The sequence below is a fragment of the Acipenser ruthenus genome, chromosome 8, assembly GCF_902713425.1.
Source record: "Acipenser ruthenus chromosome 8, fAciRut3.2 maternal haplotype, whole genome shotgun sequence".
NCBI classification, from domain to species: Eukaryota; Metazoa; Chordata; class Actinopteri; order Acipenseriformes; family Acipenseridae; genus Acipenser; species Acipenser ruthenus.
Window position 1 is genome coordinate 29,526,137 of NC_081196.1, and position 26,539 is coordinate 29,552,675.

At 41.3% G+C, this 26,539-nt stretch overlaps 1 protein-coding gene across 1 annotated transcript in view; it reads left to right on the forward strand.

Moving 5' to 3' along the window:
• The first annotated feature begins 3,179 nt into the window (after positions 1–3,179).
• Positions 3,180–26,539, forward strand: part of LOC117406517 (carbohydrate sulfotransferase 10-like) — a 34,608-nt gene continuing 11,248 nt past the window's right edge. Inside the window, exons 1-3 of the mRNA XM_034010595.3 lie at positions 3,180–3,281; positions 18,866–19,067; positions 25,100–25,167. Coding sequence (XP_033866486.2) covers positions 3,180–3,281; positions 18,866–19,067; positions 25,100–25,167 — 372 coding nt within the window. The remainder of the gene's footprint in view (positions 3,282–18,865; positions 19,068–25,099; positions 25,168–26,539) is intronic.

Consider the following 26,539-nt stretch of genomic DNA (forward strand, 5'->3'; position numbering starts at 1 on the left):
TATACATTGTCATGGGTTTGCAGTATATACATCAGCCTCCAAGTGTTTTAACACTCCAGGTAAACAGTATCTGGAAGGTTTATGTTTTCAATAAAGTAAGACAACGTGACATTGTTGTACGTTTCATACATGCATTCCACATGCATTTTTACACATTCAGAAACCACTCTGAAAATCCAAAAGCCCAAATGAAGGACAGCACTTGTTGAAGGTTCCCATAAGTGACTTGTAAATTGTAAGTATGAAAATGTAAATATTGAGCTGGGTCACCAATGTTTGGTCAACTGTAGCCTTAAACACAATATACAATTCTGTGACGTTGTGAGAAAGTAAGTAAAGCTTTTGACAAAATGTCATCTATATCTGTGAAGGAAGTTTGTTGTGGCAAATAAAAACAGAATGCCAGAAGCCTGTAAGGCAGTTTACAATCCTTAAGGGCGTTTCAGCTGAAGTCCTCGTCTTGCCATTCTGTCGCTCTGTGCACTGTACAGACCTACCGTACTCCTGTTACTACAGTAACTGGTTAATTCCTGGCTGGGTCCAGTGGATAGAAAATCATACATCTAGTATGTTTTACTCTGTAAAGGATCTTCACTGAATCACTATCCTGAGGTATTCACATTTGTTTTGTGCAAGTCTCCAACAGTCCCAGACTTTTATATATTAACAACATTCTTAAATATGTAGCCTACAGAACGTAATTGTCTTTTTCTTGCTTTTCAGATTATGGTGGCAAGCCTGAGCCATTGGGATGGACAGTGATAGCGACAGGTGACGCAGAATCACATTCACAAGTGCCTAAAAGAAAGAGACCAGACACAGAACATCAGGTAACAGTCTCCATTTGCTACAGAACTAGGATCTTGCAGACTGAGTATATGAGCAGTGTACATGTATCTGTCAATATGTAAATGTATCCCATGATCATTTGTAGTTTTTAAGCAACCCTTTGAGGGGAGCTAGTATTCGTTTGCCAATCTGCTGACACCTCCTACAGCTAGTATCTCACAAACCATTTCAGCTAAGATATTTGTTATGGAAACTCCTTGAGCAAAATCTAACCGCTTTCTTCACTTAGACCTGTGAACTAAGATGGCTGCCATACTGGGTCATGTGACTTTTTGTTTTCCATGTATAGATACAGTACACTTTGTGTTATTGTCCTAATCTCTGGTACACAGCTGTTCCATTACCAGTGTTGTCCAGTATAAATTAAGCCTTTTACTGCCACTTTGCTTAGTCTTTGGCCATATCAGTGATACAGAGTATATGCTTTGACATTGGGTCTTTATAGTTTGTACACAGTTATATTCTTATGATTCTCTCATGTTCCATTGCAGGTGGTATCCAGTAGAAATTAACCTTTTGCTGCCACACTGCTTGTAACCTCAATTATCTTTTTCCACATTACCTGTTTACAAATCAGCCCGTCTGATACAACATACCCCTTAGATTATGCTACTGGATATTTTTTTATTGAATTTGTTTTGTTCACAAAGTTAGAATGGATCTCCAATGTGGCCCACATTATTTGTCTATAAGGGCAAAAGTGAGGTAAAACATTGGGACAACATTTTCAAGTCCAAAGTTCTTCTGCAGCTGCACCCAGACAACAAACAGCCCAAATGTGGCTTTGTTGTCAGAATGGCATATTTAAAACACACAAAAACAAAACCATATAAAGATTTCAGGGGATACAATATTAACTAGGAGTCGGGGGCTCGATTACACCAGCTATGGGTACATTCAAACAGCTTGGTTATGCTTTTACTACAAATTTTACACAGGTTGCTCCAAGCGATCTAGTTAGAACGTAAGACTTAAGGCTGCTACACATCAGACGCGATGTGATTTTTCATCGGCGACAAGATACTTTCGCAGCCACCTGGCCATACACACCTGAAGCGACAAAGACGCGATGTGACAGGTTTGTAAACTGTCAGATCTATAAAACTATTGCTGTTGACAAAACTATGATCAAGGCTGGTACATATTTGACAACATGATGTGGAAATTATGAGTGTCTTCTCTGACAGTATTTCAGTATATATGGCAATAAATCATACATATCAGGGCCTTATCCAGGGCCTTTAAAATAGATTCCCATATATTATAACAATATTGTGCTACTTGTCCAAAGGAATAGTTCCTTTTGAAACTTGCTAGTCCTGATGTAAACTTGCTAGTCCTTATGTGAAGTGTCTAAGTTGGAATCAACAACAACAGTTGTGGTCTCTTAAAATAGGCTTAGACCGTTATAAATTTAGATTTACATTTTTTTTTTTTAACAAAGCACCTTCATAAACGCTCATACAGATCGATCAATCATCTGTTTGCACCTCGTTACTGAGCGACTAACTATACTGTGTGCTGATCTGACACTGACAGCACCAGACGGGATTAGAGGGAAAAAATCTCACACCTGTGTTACCTTGCCGACCATGAAGCTCCGCCTGAGCAGCGAGAAAAGAGTTTTTTGGACGGGCTGGTCTGACAGATCTTTCCCCGGGTCGGGAAGTCAGCCAGTCTGGATGAAGGCGAGACTCCGTTGCAAGAACGCATTGACCCGGTAAGGAAACAACGTGGCAGCCGCAGATTGGAGAGGCAGTTGCACTCATTTAGCAAGGGGTCATGTGTGGCGGCATAAAAGGGGGTGGAGAATCGCAATCTGTTCCTTTGTTTTGGTTTGTGTATGTGAACCGAGAAGGACTGTGAGAGACCCCGTAACCACTGTTTCAGCATCGTGAGTGTTTTGTTTGTTTGTCTTTGTGTAATTCGTCTTGTTTGTAAATCACTAGACGGCTAACACGATTCCGGAGCTGTCGCCGAGGGCCAGCACTACCTAGAACAACACCACACCACAGTTACTGTTTAATTGTTATCACCCACCACAAGCACTACTGCACACACCCGACTGGTGACCGTGTACTGTATTATTGTGGGGCGGATAACATGTCTTTATTATTTGGACTGCATTCCATTTATTATTGTTTCTTCTGTGCTTTACACATTGGTGTGTATTGCCATAGGTTTACTGTTTGGTCGCCAGACCTGGAGTTATAAAATAAAGACCCCTTTTCCAAACGGATTATAGTTTCCTGGTGTGTGATTATTTCTACACTGCATCACCTGTTTCCAATCACTAGCCACTTTGCCACACGTGGTGTCAGACACGGGAGATGGATCGCAACGCACTAGTGGAGCTGCTGGAGGCGTTGGATAGCAGATGGGACACAGAGGAGAGAAGAAGAGAGGAGCGCTACACTGCGCTCATTGAAAGGGTAGGGCTGGCAGTTTCCACAGCACCAGCCCCTACCGCAACACCAGCAATATCGGCACCGAAGGCTCGGGTGATGAAGATGATGGTGGAGGATGACCCAGGCGTACTTGGTTGCGTTTGAGAGGATGGCTACCACCGCGTCATGGCCACAGTAGCTCTGGGCAAGCTAGCTGTGGAGTAGTGGTTAGGGCTCTGGACTCTTGACCGGAGGGTCGTGGGTTCAATCCCTGATGGGGACACTGCTGCTGTACCCTTGAGCAAGGTACTTTACCTAGATTGCTTCAGTAAAAACCCAACTGTATAAATGGGTAATTGTATGTAAAAATAATGTGATATCTTGTAACAATTGTAAGTCGCCCTGGATAAGGGCATCAGCTAAGAAATAAATAATAATAATAATAATAATAATAGCTGGGACCCGGATTTTGAGGACTCCCTGGTCTCTGCCCGGACTGGTATACTGTCAGTTCCTGCCCCTCGGAGCAGCTGACCCCTACCTCTCTCTCCTCCAATACCACCACTACCATCAGTCCCAGGACCCAGACCTCTGAGACTGCTAACCCCAGTGGGCCCCCTTGCCTCCTCTTCATGGAGACCAAGGTTGGCCCCCAGCTGGGGTAGAGGTGTTTTAGGTGTAACCAACCGGGACATCTGGCCAGGTCATGCCCCGCTGCCATGGAGTGTGACGTGGCCGCATGTAATTGGGCACCTGAGACAGGTAAGCATGGGGAAAATGGTCGGCAGGGGCCTTGCATGATTGATGTGGTTTTAAGTAATGTGAAAACCCACGCATTAGTGGACACGGGATGTGAGCAAACCTTAATTAGAACAGCTCTCTTAGGCGGTATGTCGTGGCAGCCACGAGGTCAGGTGGCCATCTCCTGTATCCATGGAGAGACGGCGGCATACCCCACCCTAAAAGTATATTTATCGGTAGGAACGATAAAACGTCACCTGGTAGTAGGGGTGGCAGAAAGGTTGCTACACCCAGTTATTCTGGGCCGAGACTGGCCAAAATTGGCAGAAGAAAAGAAAAGGGAAAGAATTGGTGATGTGCAAACTGAAATGTTTTCTCCTATTTTCCGTCCTAGAAAAACAAATAAAGAGAGACGGACCGCAAAATGGGAGGGAGCATCCCTGAGACAAGGCTGGAGTCTGGTGGGAGAGTGCTTGAATGGTAACAAACGCTAGTCAATAGGAGTCGGAACGCAGTGTGACCGAGAGCGTGAGGTTACTGGGCCATCCAGGGCAGATGCTACTCCAGCCCCTCTCAATATACGAGACATGTGGTACTCAAGCGTGGACATAGTTTGGGGCCAATATAATGACCCGTCACTAGTGCACGCTTGGGGGCAGGTCCGGTCTATTGAAGGTAAGGATGTTGATGGCGCTGGGGCGCTAGTATATCCACACTTCAGCCTGTAACACAATTATTGGTTCCCCCGTCTTGTCGGACCGAGGTCATGAGGCTGGCGCATGATATCCCTTTTGCGGGGCACCTTGGAGCTGACAAGACAAGGGCGCAGATATTGGCTCGATTCTATTGGGTAGGTCTTCATACTGATGTGTTGAAATATGTAGCCACATGCCCAGACTGCCAGCGAGTAGAGCCGGGTCAAGTGCACCTCGCCTCTTTGGTTCCGCTGCCGATTTATTTCCACTCCTTTTGAATGCATTGCAGTGGACATAGTGGGCCCATTACTACCTTATGACTCTGGGTATACGCATATATTATTAGTGGTAGATACCCAGAGGCAGTCCCATTGAGGTCCACTAGTGCCGCTACAGATTATGGCTAGAGTAGAGATCCCCAAGGAGATATACCTTTTATACCTGCTGTAACACGTTACAGCAGGTATATAAAGTATTAAAAATACGTCCCATCAAGACGTCTATTTATCATCCACAGACGGACGGTTTGGTGGAACGCTTTAATCAAACCTTGAAGTCGATGCTGAGACAGTTTGTAACACAAGAGCAAAAACATTGGGCATCACTTCTTCCCTACCTCCTTTTCGCAGGGAGAGAGGTGCCGCAGAGTTTGACAGGGTTCTCCCCCTTTGAGCTCTTGTACGACCGACAGCCTTACGGCATCCTCGATCTGTTGAGAGAGGGGTGGGAAGAGCACAAAGGCTCGTCCAAAATTGTAGTGAAGCATGTGCTCCTACTAAGAGATCGCCTAGATTTGGTCGGTCGTTTGGCCCAGGACAACCTCAAATCTGCTCATCACCGACAGCAGCAGCATTACAACAAAAATGCACTAATTCGAACCTTTCGACCAGGAGACAAGGTAATGCTGCTACTACCCTCATCAGAATCGAAATTGTTTGCTGAATGGCAGGGGCCATATGATTCAGGCTATAGGGAAGGTGAATTATAAAATTGGACAGCCCGATCGTCGTAATGAAAATGAAATTTATCATGTCAATTTATTAAAGCCCTGGCAGGCAAGGGAGGTCTTGTTTTAGCCCCAGGCAATATAGAGGATAATTTAGGCCCCTGTCCAGAGACTCCTAGCACAAAAATAATTTTGATGGGGGAACAATTGGTTCCAGATCAGCAACAGGAGCTGCGTAAGCTTATTGAGGAGTTCAGCAATGTTTTTTCTGACTTGCCCGGCAGAACTAACTTGGTTGAATATGACATTATCTCTCCACCAGGTGTCACAGTGCAAGAGAGACCCTACCAAATCCCAGAAAGTCGACAAAGTGGCGTTCGCAAAGAGGTATGGGACATGCTCGAGCTTGGAGTGATTGAACCTTCCAGGAGCGAGTGGTGCGGTCCTATTGTCATAGTAACCAAGAAAGACAGCACCAACCACTTCTGTATAGACTTCCGGAAGGTAAACGCTATTGCCAAGTTCGATGCGTACCTTATGCCTCGAGTCGACAAACTTTTAGATAGACTGGGAATAATTCTTGGACCTGACAAAGGGATACTGGCAGATCCCCTTAACCTGCAGTTCTAGAGAGAAAAACGCATTTTCGACACCAGAAGGGCTGTTTCACTTTAAAACCATGCCGTTTGGGCTACATGGTGCGCCCACTGCCTTTCAGAGACTGATGGACCAGGTTTTACGCCCACATCATGAATATGCAGCAGCGTATATTGATGACGTGGTCATTTACAGCTCCAGAGCATTTGGCTAGGATTGCAGCCGTCCTTCAGTCTCGAAGGGCAGCCCAGCTGACAGCTAACGTGAAAAAATGTGCGTTTGCTAAGACAGAGACTCAATAGTTGGGATTTTTAATGGGGAATGGAAGGGTGAGACCCGTGGTCACCAAAATCCAGGCTTTGGTCGACGCGGTGATCCCCAAAACCAAGACTCAGGTGAGGTCACTACTGGGATTAGCCGGTTATTACCGCAGTGGTTAACCCTTTAGTTGACCTCACCAAGAAGAGTGCTCCAAATTTAATTAAATGGTCAGCTGAGTGTCAGGGGGCATTTGATACTATTAAGCGTAGATTTTGCCAGGTCCCCACTCTTATCACACCGGATTTCACCAAGAGATTCTCGGGCAGGACTGTGGAGTAGTGGTTAGGGCTCTGGACTCTTGACCGGAGGGTCGTGGGTTCAAACCCAGGTGGAGGACACTGCTGCTGTACCCTTGAGCAAGGTACTTTACCTAGATTGCTCCAGTAAAAACCCAACTTTATAAATGGGTAATTGTATGTAAAAATAATGTAATTGTATGTAAAACTAATGTGATATCTTGTAACAATTGTAAGTCGCCCTGGATAAGGGCTTCTACTAGTAAATAAATATTAATAATAATGTGGGTTTGGGTGCTGTCTTGTCTCAAAAAGGTAGATGGAGTAGAACACCCGATACTGTATCTCAGTAAAAAGATGCTACCTCAGGAATGTAACTACTCCGTAGTCGAAAGTGTTTGGCCATTAAATGGACTTCTCACTCTTTACGATACTACCTGCTGGTCTCGTCACAGACCACGCCCCACTCAAGTGGTTAAGCACAATGAAGGACAGCAATGCCCGGATAACTTGGTGGTATCTGGCGTTGCAACCCTTCATGTACCACATGGTACACCGTGTGGGGAAAGACCATCAAAATGCGGATTATTTTTCCCGGGAGGGGGGGAGTAATAGAAAAAGGTAGATTCAGCTGAGTGTTCCTTCGGCTCCACTCTGAGCAGTGGGATATGTGACAGAAATACAGTGAGTTTTGGTTGTAAATCTCCCTCCTGGCCTGTGAGGGCGCTAAGCAGCGAAAGGAGAAGTCTTTGGACGGGCTGGCCTGACAGTTCTTTCTCCGGGCCGGGAAGTCTGTCAGTCTGGAAGAAGGACGATTCTGAGGACGATTCTCCAGTGCAACTTTTTTATTTATTTATTTATTTTTTAAAACAAGGATTGTCCCCTCGACAAACTCATGAAAGCCTTTTAAAAAAGGATTGCCCATTGAAGCAGGGTGTGATCGGGCTGCTTTATTTGTTTCATATTGCAATTCCATATCAGTCTGTCTGACGAGTCTGTCTGTCCTCCTCAAAAGACTCAGCAGAGATCAAAACTAGTCAGTTCACGCGCCGCCCCCGCTACTTTGCCTGCGGTTCAGCATCTACAACCTCTCAGCTTTCAATTTCATCTGATCCTTCCTCCCATTTGCCTTATCATATTTACTGGAGGCTGTGTGGTCCAGTGGTTAAAGAAAAGGGCTTGTAACCAGGAGGTCCCCGGTTCAAATCCCACCTCAGCCACTGACTCATTGTGTGACCCTGAGCAAGTCACTTAACCTCTTTGTGCTCCGTCTTTCGGGTGAGACGTAATTGTAAGTGACTCTGCAGCTGATGCATAGTTCACACACCCTAGTCTCTGTAAGTCGCCTTGGATAAAGGCGTCTGCTAAATAAACAAATAATAATAATGATATCAACCAACTCATTCATGCTCTATCCACGTCCATTCCCATAGGCAGCCATTACATCCTCATCAGTAGAGCACCAGCTGCCGCGCTCGCCTCTCCCGCTGCTTCAGCCAGGCCCACACCTGTTCTCGAGCAGCCAATCTTGACTTTAGCGACTGCCTCTACTTCAGGATCCTTTGCTGTTTTCAGTAGTTAATTGCACTCACTCCCTCCTCAACTGAGATGCAATATTATTGAAGGTAAAGATGTTAATTTGGTCTCGATTCTTATTGCAATCTCAGAATTTCTGGATCACAGGGTAGTTGACTGTTGAGATCTGTCTGTTACTCTAAAATCTCAGGGTCCTCGGCTATGTAAAAAACAAACAAAAAAACCCCCAACCTACTCTTGGAGAATTGTGCTTGTTTTTTGCGATCTCACTGACGACAAGAACTGGACTCGTATTATTTAGCATTGTTGATCTCTCGGTCAGCCGAAGCAGCTTCTCGTTAGCATTTGACAGTACACTGATTACTGGTCTCAGTCCAATCATGATCTTTAATAGATTCTTCAGTAGTCTGTATGCTAACGCTTGCGGTTTGTGCTTCCACCACCCTTTCTACCTCTGATGAGGAGACTGAAGAGGAGGCTGCTTTTGGACAGCCTCAGATTATCTTCCCCTGCTCTCGACAACATTTTTATTTATTTATTTTATTATTTTTATTTTTTCAGGAATCGTGCATCTGCAGTTTCTCTTATTAATTCTTCAGCTCTGCCTGCTTTTTCAACAAGCAAAGATTTTCATGGAAGACCATCAGATATTCCTGTGGCAGTCAGCTGTGCAGTAATTTCAATTCCTCATTCTGCATTTCTAAAGGGTGCTGATTTTTACATCTGTGCAGTTTCTGTGGCGATGTTCATTCACATTCCATCTGCCCTCTCTCATCTAAATGACAGCCCTTCCAGCTGAAGCACTACTAGAACTCAGGCCTCTCTTATTGGCTTCTTAGATGCCTGGCCTCCAGAAATCAAAAATCTTCATCTTCATCTTAAATCCACAGCCTTACTTGAAGTATTCCCTATTGTCATTGTAGTCTGTCTTTGGGGCCCATTTTGTATAAATTATCTTAATCTCTTGTGATAATCAATCACGACTAGACGACTCAGTAAGCCAGAGAGACCTTGGTTCGTCCTCCTATCCTTCCTTAATTTTCCCTTGGGGGAAGCCCTCCCTTCCCGGCCTTGAAGGTCCATTGGTCCAGCCTCACCTTAGCGAGGGCGGTTCTCAGAGTAGTCAAGGGGAAACCCCATTCTGTTACTAAGTCGCAAGCACTTGGCCTGGCTCCTGCCTCGTGAAGTGGTATTAAATTTTTCAATGTATACAATATATATTAAATGTATTCACTGTGTAGCTGTAATGTGTAGAAACTAACAACATTTTTTATATTTAAGTGTTAATGGTTTAATATTGTATTCTATCTGTTCAGTGCTGAATAGCGGATTGTCTAATTTTGTCCCCCCCAACACACACACTCCTCTCATAAGTTGCTAATGTAGCCCACCACACCTTTTCAGTGAGGACCATGGCCTTAACCCAGTATTATTCTCGTCGCCCCTTATTTTCTCAGTCCAAGAAAGAGTAGGAATGAGTGGAAACTGTTTTCTGGCTTTCATCCCACAAGCTCTGTCAACCAGTCAAATTACACCTATAAAACATCCAGCAGAGGAAAATGATCAAGAACAGGATGAAAATGTGACTCTTGCGAGCAACAGCCTAGCCAATTTACGCTGTAGTTGTTGCATACTCCATAAGCGCCAGGCACATGTACAGTAATCATGGGGGCATTGATTAAAAAACACAAGTCATATGCCTGGCTTAGCTTAAATAGTTCAAGAATTAGAACTCTCTCCAGTGTTGTGCTAGAAAGGCAGGTTGTCCACCTGTTATTAGCTCTGCAGTCTACTGATGCAGTTCTGTGGTAGTAATTACTGTAGGACTGCAGGTAAACCGCATTTCCAATTAGTGCCCCCTTTGTTAATACCATCTAGTACCAAAAAGGTTGGCTTAATCCCTATGGGATACCACTGGTATAAACACACCAAGTGTGGCATATTGTAAGTACATATATACAGACAGGGATTTCTATTCCTAGATACTGATTACCTCAAAAAACAGAATGTCTTTATAAAGTTTTGTAACATTTGAAAATCACTCTGTAGATTTCTTAAAATAAAGAGTTTTGTTTTTGCTTGTTCATCAGTGTAATAGTGATAATAGATGTTATACCTATTATTACATGAACTATGAAATAACATATACCGGTAATGGTGATTTACGTATGTACAGACAGGCAAGCATGTCTAAATGGCTGAAGGTTTTTGACAAAGAAATTCCCTTTTGTATTTACTTTTTAATGATTAGTTTTTGTTCACATTCCATTCACATGGAAGTGGATTAGAAACGAAGCACCCTGTAGCCAAAGGATTATCTTTACACAGGTCTTGTACTTCAAATTAGTAATACTGCATAATTAATGTTCCAGGGGCTATTTTAAGGGTGGTTCTTTTTTTACCAGTTACTGGTGTTGCTTATTTACTTGGAAGACGATTTATCTCCAAACATTCAAAACACACTGCCCTCTAATTACTACTTAAACAGGTACATGAACAAAAAACCTACTCACATTCTGTTATCTGGCATAGATGGTAACGATTGCTCATTTGAATGCTTTTGCTAGACTGGCATTTGGTGTATTATTATTATTATTATTATTATTATTTATTTCTTAGCAGATGCCCTTATCCAGGGTGACTTACAATTGTTACAAGATATCACATTATTTTTACATACAATTACCCATTTATACAGTTGGGTTTTTACTGGAGCAATCTAGGTAAAGTACCTTGCTCAAGGGTACAGCCTATTTAAGGACCGATAATAAACTGCGTCAGCCGCCTATTGGCAGCCAGCGCACCAGCTGCCCAAAGGCAGCCGGTGAAAAGATTCAGTTTGGCACCCCCTAATCAAAAGGGGGTGCCAACAAAAACCGGCCATTAACTAACCCAGTCTTTTCCTAAATTAAATGTTCAAAACAAAGGGGGGGGGGGGGGGTGGTACAGAGCACGCCACCTAGAGCCCACTGGTCGACAAAAGCCGTCATGTCGCCAGTGGACTCTGCATCGGCGTGCTCCAACGCCACCCGGGAACGAAGGAGGGCCCTGAACATGGCCCCACAGTCAAAGAGACCCTCCCCGGTGATCTTACGCTTCCTGGTCTTGTAGATGGTAAGTTTGCCAAGAGCCAGGAGCAGATTCACCAGGAGGTCCCTCTTCCTGGTGGAGCCACGAACAGGGTGCCCGAAAATAAAAAGGGTGGGGGAAAAATGCAGCCAGAACTGCAGCAGGAGGTTCTTGAGGAACACAAAGAACGGCTGCAGCCTGGCGCAGAGGAAGTAAATGTGGAACACTGACTCGGACTCACCGCAGAAAGGGCATGCGGGGTCCGAGTCGGTGAAGCGACGCAGGACCTCTCCTGACGCGAGCGCTCCGTGTAGCACCCTCCATCCCAGGTCCCCAGCGCCTCTGGGGACCAGCGGGGAGTACAAAGCCTCCCACTGGGGACTCTCGCCCTCCGGGGGTTGGAGGGGCTCCCGCCAAGCGGTGTCTCGGCGGGAGACGAGGGGCGAGGAAGTGGAGGGTGTGGAGCGCCATCGCGTACAGGGTCCTCCTCGACACGGAACGAAGGGGGGTCGAGGAGAACTGCGAGATCCTGCTCAGGTGATTCTCGAGGGGAGGCTGAGGGGGAGCCCGATCCTTTGGTTTGATCAGCAGGACCGTAGGGAGGGACGATGGCTCCCCGGTCCTGAGGACCCCCTCGAGATACTCGACAGAGTCTGGGTGCAAAGCTGCTTTGCACTCCCGGATCGCTCGGCGGGCCGTTCTGAGGGTCCCCCCGAGTCGCCCTGGCGACCAGCGACTCGGGAGTCAGCCACGCCGAGCGCTGGTGATCCAGGAGATCCCAGACTCTGGTCACCTTGGCCGAGATCAACAGGCTCCGCACCGCGGGGGATTCCAACGCCTGCGCACCTAGATAGGGGTTGTGCAGCAGGGGCTCCAGAAGGAATTCCTCCCCCTCGGTCGGAACCGCGTCTCGGCCGCTCAAGGGTACAGCAGCAGTGTCCCCACCTGGGATTGAACCCACAACCCTCCGGTCAAGACTCCACACTGCTGCCCAGTCTAGTCTGTTTTAGTTTGTAGCTTGTATTTCACCACTTTTAAAATGAGAAAATAACAGATTGTCAGCTATGACATCAACGCAGTTCTAAAACTAATGCTTAAAGAGTTCTTTGTTTTTGTTTTTTTACTGATTTTTCATTTCATTGCAAAATCTTTTTATTTGAATTTTTATATTTTTTAAAGTGATCCTTACTGTTTTTTTTTTTTTTTTTTTTTTACTATTTCATATATGTTTTTTTCTCCTGAAATTGATCTTGCTTAATCTTGCTCCTCCAGACGTACAGTAGTACCATTTGAAAGCGCTGGCGGTGCAATTGATTTTTGATGCATGTATTGTAAACAAGTGGGAGCTCATCTTTTAAGCAGGGTGCTCAGTCTTGTCTGGTTTGCTGGGGCACGGCCTGTCTAACATGAAATACTGTGTTACTACCACAGGTTTGCCTCATTTGCATACATTGACTACAACAATCAGAAAGTGCAAGTGATTCATTACAGGTTTTAGGAGTCAATAGGGCTGTTTTTACAGTCGGAGTGAACACTGCCTCTGACCTGTTCTAAAAAAAGTCTCACAACTCACATCAAAATATTTTGTAAAGGTTATGTGCAGATGGTTACTGTTACTGCGATGGCAAATATAATTTAGAAGTAGTCTGCTCCTATGTGTTGCACTGGAATCACAAAAGGAGGAAAATGCTTTTTGGAAAGCCTATATTGAAACTTCTATTTTATTTTTTATGTAAACATCGAAAGATACAAATATTAAACTATAATGATATTTTCTTTTAATAGAGCTCTCTTCACTAATGGGATAGTGTTCTGTATTAAATATTATAAAATGGTTTGGATAAATTAAGTGCTGTGATTGGCTGAACAAAATTACATGGACATACAGTAATAATTGTCTTACGGCTGTGACGTCATAGACCAACTCAGTTACCTGATCTATTAATATTACTATTCCTTAATAATAATAATTAAAACTGAGTGACTTTCTACAAGTAGATTTTGACCTTTTAGGAGGATTGTCATTTGAACAATTTCTTAATGAGAGTGAAGCAGAACAAAATATCTATCAACCTCCTCAGAAAAAACAAAAAACGGAGCCTGTAAGTAGACACCTTTAATATTTCTAACAGACAACTAGGTGAAATTGAAGAGAACAACACTGAAAAGAACACTTGAAAAACAACTGGGCAATTAATGTTTTTAATGACTGGTTGAAACAAAAAAAAACACCATCTTGGTCTGTAAAACTGTCAATTGAACAACATCCTAAGGCAATTTTATGCAACAGCTAGAAACACTGAAGGAAATGAATATAGCGTCTCATGTTTTCTGGGTCTAAGAGCTGGCATAAATCGCTATCTAAACAGTGTGTCTGTAGATAGAAATGTCAATATAATAACTGAAACAGAGAGAAAAATCATCCAACAATGTTTTCATCTCTGTCACTAAGAATTACAGAAAATCTGGCAAAGAAACATCCCACCACCACCCTCCTGCTCTCTGTACTGATACAGCCGTTGGGCTTTTAAACAAGGTCTGGTTCGACATACATTTCTATTTTGCTCGCCGCGGACGGGAAGGACTGCGCAACCTGACACAGAAGTCGTTTGTCATCAATACAGATGAAAATGGTCTGGAGTTTGTGACTAGGGAGTGACATGAGAATGAAACTTCAGTCCTGTCCCATCCTGTCCTGTCAAAAATGTTCCTGTTCCATCCCATCTCATGAAAGAGTAATCATGTCTAATCCTGTCTTGTCCAAATTATTCTTGTCCCGTCCTGTCTTGTCAAAAAAAATCCCATCCCATCCCATCCCATCCCGTGATAAACAGAGATCAACTATTATTTGGAGGTACAGGTCTTTTCATATTCAAATTAGGGTTTATAGGGTTTTGCATTAAACACTACCGGTATACTACTAGTAATTTGTTTTTAGTTTTTGTTTTTTCAGAAAAAAATACAGTACAAGCACTGGGTCTTTATAAGCACAATGTGCAATATAATGATGTAATATATAAATTTTAGAGTTTAGTGTTTTGTACGGCAGTTTCAGTTCAGTTTCAGACTAAATCGGTTACTAAGCAACCCGGCTCAGAGATTTTAGTATGTCAATGCCACAATAAACTGTCGGTGAAATACAGTATTACGAACTATTAATTAATTTAAAAAAAAAACAACAAAAAAACATGATATTGAAATATTTCCTAACCATTCAGGGAGTATCCATCATGTATTTATTTATTAAAAATCGTAGTATTATACATACCCCTTCAACATAGCGCCGAAGCAGTACCTCCAAAAAACAGTAGCTGCTACGGCCAAATGGTAGCCTTTGACATCTCTGCATTATGATTTGCACATCCGTAATATACTGTACATATGTATATAGAGAGATATGTTTAATACAAGCCAGTAGCAATCCACAGCGTTTGGTTATTCTGCTAGTATCAATAATTCATGTATCAATATTGTTAACTAAAGGACTGAGCTAACTATACAATTATGGGTAATATGACACCTCTATTCACATTCATAAGAGGTGTCTGAAAATGATAAAATTAGGCTATTCTCACTTTCACTGTCACTGTCATCCATACTGGCAGATGCAAGGAGCCTGAGGTCATAGTCTCCTGGCCCCACACCAGGAAATGGAGATCGCCCTCTGTGTATTTCCGGGTATTATTTGATTAATTGTAGTGCAATTAAACATAATTTGGTAAAATGAATGTGATTATATGTTCAAGTGAAACCTGTTAATATTAATTATGTTAATTATCTCAGAATCATGATGCCTCGCATTTCAGAGCAAGTTGGACTTTCAGTACGTTACACGAACCACTCAATCCGCAACACTGCTCTCCACATGTTAGCTAATACTGGTTTACTGTCCAGGGAAATTGTGTCAGTCACAGGTCATCGGTGTGAAAACAGCCTTCAAAATTATTGGTCAGCATCTCCTGAAGACCTCAAAACCTGGAGTAGGATCCTTTCATGGTTATTTCTTACATAACTTTGGAATCCGTGCTCTATTAACCCATTAAGTACCAAATAAAAAAAAATGTGAAAAAATTATGGCTGGCTGTTTGTAGTAAAATGCTATCATTCTAAATGTTTTCAATCCTTTTTCCAGATAAATATGACATGTATGAAAGCCTTTGTTCAAAATGTGCTTGTTCATCTGGGCAGTGGGCGAAAGCCGGACCCAGACAAGACAGGGCACTAAAACAATGCGAAACATCTTGAAATCTATACCACATGTTTAAAAAAGTATGAAAATCATATGATGATAATTCTTTTTATGGGTAGACTAGAGACAGAGTAATTGTGTGGTATTGTTTTCAAGATGTTTCTCATTGCTTTGTGCCCTGTTGGGGCAGTTTTCTCTTGGTCTGGCTTTCACCCAGTCCCGGCTTTCATTCCATGTTACCAAAAAAGCATCATCAACTCAAGCAGCTTTCATTCAAATCAGGTTGCTATTAAGGCGGTCCACATGTAAAGCATCCTTATTTTATGTATAAAACAGGTGAAAAATCCAACAAAACCGGGTCTCCTGATGTTGGTTTTTAAAAATAAAACTTTGAAATTGTAAAACATTTCTAAAAAATTCAGAACTCTGACACAGGTCAGTGTGTGCCTGCAGGTGTTTCTTTAATTCTGATCCGATGTCCAAAGGTCCAAGACACCAAAATCTGTCCCTGTTTATTAACTGTAGAAAGTTACAATTTGTTTATAATTTTATTTTATTACTTAATTGTTTTCTGATTTGGCTGTCTTTTTTTTTTTTTTTTTTAGAGTTATAAAGTGAATATTCTGTTGTTTAAGTTAATGAGAGTCTCCACCATTAGAACAGTATTAGGAAGTATTAAGCTTGCTGTTCACAAAGTTTGTAGGCAATTGTTTTCCATGTAAGAATGTAAAACTATGTTAAGCGTTTTTCATATAGAGCGCAGTTCCCATTAAGTGTGTTAACGTGATTCAGATATTGTGCATATTAATGAAAACCTCTGATCTTTTTTAGGCTTATTATTTACAAAACGACCACAGTGTAGACCAGCTCACCAAAAAAATTGCAACTGGCAGGGAGAAACTACTGGACTACTATCACACATGTCTATTATTGTAAAAACAGAACTATAGCATATGTATCCCCATATTGAGATACTTTCCATAGTTTGTAAAGAATGGGCTATACCCTACTTAGCTCAATCCAGATGGTTGTCATGCTGATGCGCTGGGCAGACCGCACTGTGGTTGATCCCCGGAGCCAGCATCGCAGCCGTTGTGTGTGCTAATGCGCTATGGAGGCAAATAAGCTGATCCCTGGAGCCAGCATTACACTTCAGCCATCAACACCAGGCAGAAGGATATCTACATCATCAGATGGAAAGAAACACAAATGGATGGAGACGCAGATGGATCACATTAGTTTACTGTAAAGCTACGTCTTAGTTGGTGCTTATCTTGGCGAGTGCAGAGTTCAAATCAGCATGAAGCTTTAACATCTACTCACATGTAATGGAAATGAAATTGTGGTGATTTCTCAGATGGCTTTTGAATAGTGTTACTGCAGCTGCTTACCTCAGAGTTTTCTTTGTTCTGTTCTCTGACTAAATAAATACCACAGTATATTTGCCAATTTTTCTGTAATTCTTAGTGACATACATCTAAAAAAACCAAAAAAAAAACAGATTGTTGAGTGATTTAAATGCAGTTTCAGTTGTTTGTTGACATTTTTACCTACAGAAACACTGTTTAGATAATTGTTACTATTAAGGCATAGTAATATTAATAGAACACGTAAGTAAGTTGGTCTAAGATGTCATAGGCGTGCGGTAAGACAATTACCGCACAGTCATGTGATCTTGTTCATCCAATCACAGCACTTAATTTATCCAAGCCATTGCATTATTTATCATATAATAATATATCAGATTCTGGAGATATATGGGAATGCATTTCTGTCTTTACAGTAGTTTAGTTAGAGCACCCCCAAAACAATGATGTAAATCACAAGTTCAGCATATGGCATTTCATAATTGTAGTCTAAATAGGAATATTTTTTTAAAAAAAAAGAAAAATGTTGACTGAGGGAGGCCATTAGCCCATGAGTTCTTCTCTGGTTTCTAGTTGCTGATTGATCCTTGACCTTTGTAAAGTCAGCTCTTACAGGATCCCAATGATCCAGCATCAACAACCCTCACCTAACCTTACCCTAATCGTGATTGTGTAAAGACGATCATACTGAAGTGTCTTTTTGTAAACACAACAAAAACGCACTTCAATTAACATCTACTCTCATGTAATGGAAATCTTAACACTAAGCGGTTCTCTAGATGATTATTCATGTGGGTGGTCTTTCTGGCAAATTCCGGTTTATAAATAGAGCGTAGAATGACTACTAAATTGACAGTGTCGAATAGTCAAGGTAAAAATAGTTGACTAGTCACTACTTTAAAAAGAAAAAAATATTTTGCTGTTAAAGTGCACTATATTTAAAACTGTTTAAAAATAAAAAAATTAAAACTATTGTTCTAAAATTTAACTGTGTATGTAATTCACTGATTCCATTCATCCATAACACCATGTTTCACAATTACTTTGTTTCAATTCAAACAGCTATTAAATTAAAATGTTAACATCAAGGGCAGCAGTGTGGAGTAGTGGTTAGGGCTCTGGACTCTTGACTGGAGGGTCGTGGGTTCAATCCCAGGTGGGGGACACTGCTGCTGTACCCTTGAGCAAGGTACTTTCCCTAGATTGCTCCAGTAAAAACCCAACTTTATAAATGGGTAATTGTAGGTAAAAATAATGTGATATCTTGTAACAATTGTACGTCGCCCTGGATAAGGGCGTCTGCTAAGAAATGAATAATAATAACATGGATAGTTTGTTACTAGTATACACTTTACACATATAAAACATGACTAAGTTATGTTTATAACTTGGCTTGTAGAAAAACCTGCTGCTACTGCTTTGAAATTCAAGGGTGCAATTAATTTAATTCCAGTTTCTGAGGTCCAATGTCAGCTTTCTGTTCAACCAGTCAACTGTTCAGTGCTATTCATATTTATAATGACTCACAGGTATTGATTATCCCTACCAACACTGATATAGTGAAGGTACCTGTACGCACATAATTCACATTTAATAAAGGCTATACCTAGAACCATTTGCCCAAATTCTAATAAACTTTACATGAATATTTGTTTTAGGAATTTATCTCATTTAGTTGTTTTCCATGTTCTCACTAACATCAGCTTGGCTGAGTCATTGAAGGTTATATCTTGGGAATTGCATTTGGTACAAGAGATGATTCTACATTCTGTGAATGTAGGTGACAGTAACCAACAATTTTTTTATATTACCTACCTGTAAAGAACAACTGTGTTCTGTCCTGGGATTCTCTGAAACAGAGCTGGATTATGATGTGGACTGTCTTATGTTCTATTGCAACTTGCTGGCAGTGTTGTCGCTGTGGATGAACAGGGCTGGCAGGCAGTCCACACCGAGCGCCTTGATCTCATCTCCAGCGTGTGTGGTAATGCCTCTGTGAAGAACCTCACCCATACTGCAATCAACAAGTTTGTTCTGGACTGCATCTTTGTGTGCGATAAACACAAGATCCTCTTCTGCCAGACACCCAAAGTAGTCAATACTCAGTGGAAGAAAGTCCTTATTGTTCTTAATGGTAAATATGTGATGCTGGAGGATACATGATTATATGCTTATATCACAAGAGTTCTTTTTACAAGATTGGCATTCTGGAGTTAATGTACAACTGGGTATTTATAGGGATTGGACACAAAAACTATAAACATATGCCATCATGTGACTGATTCATTTTCCTCCACAAAAAATACAGTGGAGAGACGATTATCTAAGTGTGATGAAACTTGGTAAGGATATTATTTCGCACGAGTCAGAATCCTAGGGATGCATACAGTAGAAGCACTTATCAATCTGTCTGTGCCTAGGTATATCATACTTATAGTTGTACATGCACATACTGTACTGTGGATGTAGATGATGGTGATCTATTTTCTTGATTCTGTGTATTGGTGCTTGTTACTAACATACTTGTTTATTAAGCAAATCAGTTGTTTAGAGAGCTGATTGCAGGCAGGTGGTTCCTTAATCCTTAGCCAAGACTGTACCAACAAGCATTCTCTATAGGCATTTATGTAATTCTTTTTTTATTTTAAGTTATCCGCTACCACACAGAACCTATTCAGACGACCTTCCTTCAAGTAGGGAGGACAAACCAGGGGTCTGAGGGTTCTGCTCCTATGGAGAGTTCTGCTATGTGCTACTCATGAACTGATACTGATCAGTGAAGCACAACATTTCTACATTAGAAGTATAAATACTCAGGTAAACATAAATACTCATCACAATACTCATACTTTGACAGTTTTTGTTTGATTTCCTCGTAAAAACCGCCATTAAAAAAGATCACCTTAAGGATTTTGAAACTGGTAAAAATGTAATAAAAATATAAGTAGTATCTCGCAAAATGTGATGACAATAGGAAATGTCCATTTACCGCGGATCTGTGGCACAGCGTTTTTATTTGCTACACTTATTCAAGCTCCATATCTAGCCATCTTTGTCGACCTATGATTAATGATTGTAAAATAAATGACAAGTAGACAGTCTGAGCTTTTTCCAGTGTAGGCCCTAGTAAATTGAACAATGCAGAAAGGTAAAAAAAAAAAAAAAAAACGCATTTCCTTCATTTACTCAGAGATTTAAAAACATAAACCAATCAGAGCCAATGTAAGATTTACACTATTTGCTGTTGAAGGTGTCTATAATCAGGGGTTCACATAACTTTTAACATTACGTTTACGTTCCATAATTACAGGTCATCATCCAAGTCGCTGACTAGCTCCACCTTCTCCTTAGGATGGCAATGTCAGAGACAACAACAATAGTTTCTGAATGTTTAAGTCCGGATTGCTGGTTATTACAATGTTTAACAAACCAAGCATTCTCTATTTATTGAAATATCCTACCACCATATTGCTGCCCTGGGGATTCAAAAGCAAAAACCCAATCACTTTGTCACTTTATTAGTGTTGTAGAACACGTTAGCTTGATAGCACAATGGTATTTATATAAGAATATAACTGAGGGCGACAAATATATTATTTGAAGGATAATGGTTAAGTAAATGTCTTTTTTTAAACTCACATTTAAATAGGGCTGTGTTCAAAGATTTGAAGGTTTGTTCGCTAGCCAGGAATTTGAAGGTAGTTTTAAACCTTTGAAGGTTCATCAGTTTCATTCACACACTGTGTTTTTTATATATTTTTTATTTTTTCTTGTTTGACAATGTGTGAATACTATAAAGCACACATTAAATGTCACTCGCATGCAAAAATGAGATCTTTTGATTTGTATAATGCATATTATGTAAACACAAGTCGTTGCATTAAAATCCACTACCAAAGCGTTGTAAGTAGCAACTCTATATGGTGCTGCTGCCGTGTATGGAGCCGGGTAGTGTATCCAAAGCTCTGGGGGTACCTATAGCAGTTGTAGTGCTTCAGTAAAATATGTACTGAATACCTTGTGTACAAGACAGTGTAAGAGAAGTGCTATGGTAGAATATGTCTGAAACATACAAAATATATGCTAACACTAAATCATTTTAATTTTGAAAACTGAGCACTGTACACCCCTCTCCCCTCCAGATTGTGTTATCCAGAGGCAAACCTTTAATTTCTTCATTTGCAACCTCGACAGCAAAGCATTGTATAGCTTAAACTGTATTGAAATAAATGTCTCGAAACCTCTCTGCTGTTTGGGATTTTTTTGTTTTAAATGCCCAGACGACCAAATACAAAGTTGAATGCAAACCGTGCAAGCGACTATTGATGTATGATGGATTTACATCCAATCTCTGGATCACTTGACAAGCGTAAGTTCATATTATTATTAATATTTTTAGTAGTAGTAAAATGTGACTGATATCCTGCTTGGAACAGTTGCTGTTAAATAAAGCTTTGTTCTGCCTAAGTCTGCTGCACTTGTTGCTGCTGCAATGCAAGCTTACTGGATATATTGCAAGCAGCTTATATAACATATTTTTAAACTGCATGTGACTATTTTATTCCATTCATATGGATTACCTGTAAAATAATAGGATTTTCAATCAAATATAAACAAGTAGCTATGGTGACGTCACCAGTAAATTATGCAAATGAGTACCATTGAAGGTTCGAACCTTCCTTCGGTAATGTGTTCCGAACCTTCAAAGGTCAAAATGTACCCTTTGTTGCAGCCCTACATTTAAATGTACAAGCTTTCAAAACAGCTGGGAAGCAAAGCACTAGCAAGCTTCCTTAATGCCACTCCATAGAGATCCATGCTATCATCATAATATTTTCTTACATCACATTCTGATTATATGTTTTGATATATAGTAAACCAAACCCATGCCTTTAAAAGTGACACGCATATATCTGCAGTGAGGACTTGGACATTGCACTCCAGAAGGTGCAGGGAAGGGAAACCAAACTAATCCCAGAACTTAATGACATGAGCTATTAGGACAGGTTAAAATAATTACATTTCTTCAGTCTAGAAAAAAGAAAAAAAAAGGAAAAGATGGGATTTGATTGAAGTCTTTAAAACCATAAATGGTATAGATAAAGTTAACCCAAGACACTACTAGGGGTGTGTGGCAAAGTGGTTTGTAGTGCACAGGTGTAGATGTGATGCAGTGCTTACTAACAACAGTCCAATGGTGAAAACAAAGGTTCAAAGTGAAAACAAAGCTTGAAAACAAAACAAAAACGAGGCAAGGGGTATGCATCGAACTTGGCAATAGTTTTTACCTTATGGAAATCAACGCAGAAGCAGTTGGTGCTGTCCTTTTTGGCGACTATCACAATTGGACTGAACCACTCGCTCCTGGGAGGCTCAATCACCCCAAGTTCGAGCATCGCCCGCACTTCTTCACTAATGCCACTTCGTCGACTTTCATTCCTCTTTTGTCATTTTCTGAGCCTCCTCTATTTCATTACTATTCATGCTGTACTTGCCTCTAATGTTTTTGCGCCCTATGTGCAAGACCTTAAATTCCATCTGTCATGTGTCAGCCCAAGCTTGAATCTTGTCTAAATCTCTTTGTATTATTAAAGTTGCTGATTGGGAGTTGGCTTCCCCTCCCAGTTTTGTGTCGTATGCAAATGTGCATAGTTTACTGATTATGTCTTGGTCCAAGTCATTTATATAGATTAAGAATAGCAATGGTCCCAATACTGATCCCTGTGGTACCCCACTTGTTACGTGACTCCAGTTTGATGCCTTGCCTCTAATTAAAACTCTGCTTCCTATCTTGTAACCAGTTATGAATCCATGTTGCTACTGTACCATTTATTCCTACTGATTTAATCTTTAGATATAGTCTTTCGTACGGCACTTTGTCAAATGCTTTTTGAAAATACAGGCTAACTTCACTATAACTAACCCTTCTTATAACGAACACCCATTTTTAACGATCCCAACAGCAAGAACCGATTTTTTTCAATGCAAATTAGCCCTATTAGAACCATCATGTACAGGATCGACCCGGATACAACGATCTCAGTGCTGACTGACACTGAACTTTCTCCAGTGTCAAGTGTGTTATTCTCTCAGTGAAAACAAAGACCATGGTTGACTAATTCAAAGATAACGCTAATTCAAAGAGGTCCTATTGTAGTAGGAATTATGCATGACGAATGCAATCGCTGCCTGTCCGTCATCTTCACACAAACAGCAAACAGGCAATGGGCGTGAGGAGCAATCTATGCTGGGTAGTTTTTTCAAGAGAAAGGACATGTAATTACTGTATTCAGCATGTAAGTGTACATTCTTTCCTTTTTCATTTCTTTACTGTTTTCTTTTAAACATAGCTGTAGTAGGACGATTGCCCTGCACTGGGGGAAATTAGTGTTAGTGTAATTTATATGTGGAAATGGGTTTGTTTTGTGTGCTTTTTGGAGTTGTTACATTTAATCAAATGATTGTTTAGAGACGGGCGCTTGCTGCCTGCCTGTCTTCTGTATGTGTCCTCTGTGCATTACCATCGTTGGTAACGTCACATGACCCGTTTGTTTACTTTCTGTTTTGTGTTTAATAAATCCTGTGCGCCTGTGCCGGCATTTCAACTCCAACTCCCATGTCTCTGTCTTGCAACGCGGTTACCCACACATGTGACATGAGTACCTGTGGCAAAGTGCCCCGCCCCTGTGTGCATTTGTGTGTTCTGTGTTGTGTATATGCGTGCGTATGTTAATGTTGGTGTATAGATTGGTACACGGGATATAAACGGGTCTGTGTTTCACGTGTGTTTAAAGTGTATAATTATATTTAGGCACGAGGATGGCACATCACTTCACGTGCAGATAAAATGTGTATAATGTGTGGCACGGGGTTGCACGTAATGAATTCACGTGCTGGGATTCAAGTGAGTAATTAATTAGTAATTGAATCCCAGCACAACAGTATATATAGATGCACAGTTTCACTCAGTCGGGGTTGGGTGTTCGGTGAGTGGAGAACGGGAGAGAGAAGGAGAAATAAAGTAAAAGAACGTAACGTAAAAATAGTGTTTTCACTCACCGTGTTTGTTTGTTTGTCTGTGCATCCACCGTTTGTGTGTTAGTACGTTTTGTTTGTCCTTTTATTTTGGCGTGTAGTGCCGTGTCCAGTGTTTTTGTCTGTTCCAACCTTTTATTTTCTGTTCTGTTTATTAAATGCTGAACGCGATCACGCGTTCAGCCTCACCAAAACCCCATCTCTCTGTCGTTTGTGTTCCTGTTTCTGGTCTGACGCCACCCACTCCGGCCGTCTTTGTGACAGTACCTTATCACAGTACTGTTTAAATGTTGATCAATGTGAAGGAATCTTCATAAAAGTACTATATATTGATGTTCAATTCAAGTTTTGCTGTTTTGTCATTATTCTGATACAGAAAAATGCCAAACACTATTATAGTGAACACCCTGATATAACGAACATTTCTCCAGATCACATGGGGGTTCGTTATAGTGAAGTTAGCCTGTATAAGTAGATTATGTTATACGCACTATACTTGACCACTCTAGTAGTCGCCTCCTTAGATCCTCCCATTCAAGTTGTTTTTAATGTATATTGCGATATTTATTTTTGCTGGATGGTATTATTAGGTTTTTTTTTTTGTTTGTTTGTTTTTGTAGTAAATTGTTAGTCTATATGGTTTAACATTTTAGACAAATACATCCCTGATATTTGAAGTTGGTTCAGGCCACTGTTAATCTGTGCAGCTTCAGTGAAAAATGACATTTAAGCTCGAGTCTGTGATCATCATGCTTTCTCAAACTAATATTGCGATTTTATTCTGTTTTTTGAGATATTGCGGGCTGGTGCGGGCTGGTGTTAGAAATCACATGTACTCATCATTCAAGAACTATTTAGATGAACATATTCAAGATATATTGCAACGTGGAGTCTTTTGTCACAACATACAATATATGGGCCAAATCACATCGAATCGCATCGATTCTTCCATACACAGTGAAACCATACACCTTACTCCTAGTTCATTGTCACAATAAATGAAAGAAGTTGACTTCAATGCACACTTATTATTAGCTTTCAATTAAATCTTGTTCCTGCCTATCTAAGCAAGTGTCTTGAAGACAATATAGATTGGCCCGCCTTCTAATTCCTATCTTTGCTTTTCTCTAGGAGTTTTTTCCAGTATTGATGAAATACCTGAAAATGTTGTCCACAACCATGAGAAAAATGGCCTGCATGTGGATTTTGATTAAACATTGGAGTTCTTGTTCTATAGCCCTCCAATCGAGCATTGCTGCATTGTGTTAAAGTATTCAGCAGGTGAAACCGACCTGTTGAGAAAAATGGCAAAAGATATCTCCTAGACTTGTGCAGATAGTTTTGACTATCTGAAACCACAGGGTCTCAGTATGAAAGGACACCACAGTATTACTCTGGGATTCACCTTTTTTGTTTGTTATTATTATTTTTTTTTAGTTGTTAAATAAGTTAATGTGTAGTTTTCAACAGGGATATCGAAGAAACAGCAGGTATATTTTTCTCTTCATTATTAACTTCTTCATTGATTATTTATTTTGTGTTGTTTGTATTACATGCACACTTTACATGATTTCCATTACACGAGAGTAGATGTTAAAACTTCATGCTGATTTGAACTCGGCTCTCGCCAAGATAAGCACCAACTAAGACGTAGCTTTACAGTAAACTAATGTGATCCATATGTGTCTCCATCCATTTACGTTTCCTTCCATATGATGATGTAGATATCCTTCTGTCTGGTGTTAATGGCTGAAGTGTAATGCTGGCTCCAGGGATCAGCTTATTTTGCCTCCCTGGCGCATCAGCACACACAACGGCTGCGATGCTGGCTCCGGGGATCAACCAAAGTGCGGCCTCCCCAGCGCATCAGCATGACAACCGTCTGGATTGAGCTAAGTAGGGTACATCTCTGGGGTTTTCAAGTGGGCACCTTCCATCCTCAGTGTTTCGTCGACTAGCCCACGACACCTCAAGAGGGCTCGACGGTGATTCTGGCGTCCCAGCATCACCCCCCTCCGTCCCCCACTCAACTCAGCCCAGCTTACTTACCTGTCCCCAGCCAGAATCTTTCCGTCTCAACCACAGCCAGTTGCTGCTCCTCTCTGCTGCTTCAGATAAGTTCTTCACTGTGCGACGCAACTCTTGGCCACTGAATCCGACGTCTCTGAGAAACCGGGTTGTAGAGTGTGCCACAAATCCTCGACAACCCACTTCCACTGGGTAAACCCGAACTCTCCATCCTCGCTGTTCCGCTTCAGTGGCTAGTTGAGCATACCGCAGTTTCTTCCTCTCATACGCCTCATCTACAGCATCCTCCCATGGCACTGTTAACTCTACCAGGTGAACAAGGCGTGCTGATCCAGACCACAAGACAATATCTGGTCGAAGGTTAGTGGTGGCAATCTCAGGTGGAAAAATAAGCCGTTGACCAACATCTGCCAGCATTTTCCAGTCTCTAGCAGCTTCCAGTTGTCCTGGGCGAGGATTGGTTTTAACACCTTTTCTTGGTGGTTGCTCTCCTGGGCGGAGGAATGTTGTCTTTTGTGTGTAATGTTTTGATGGAACAGGTGA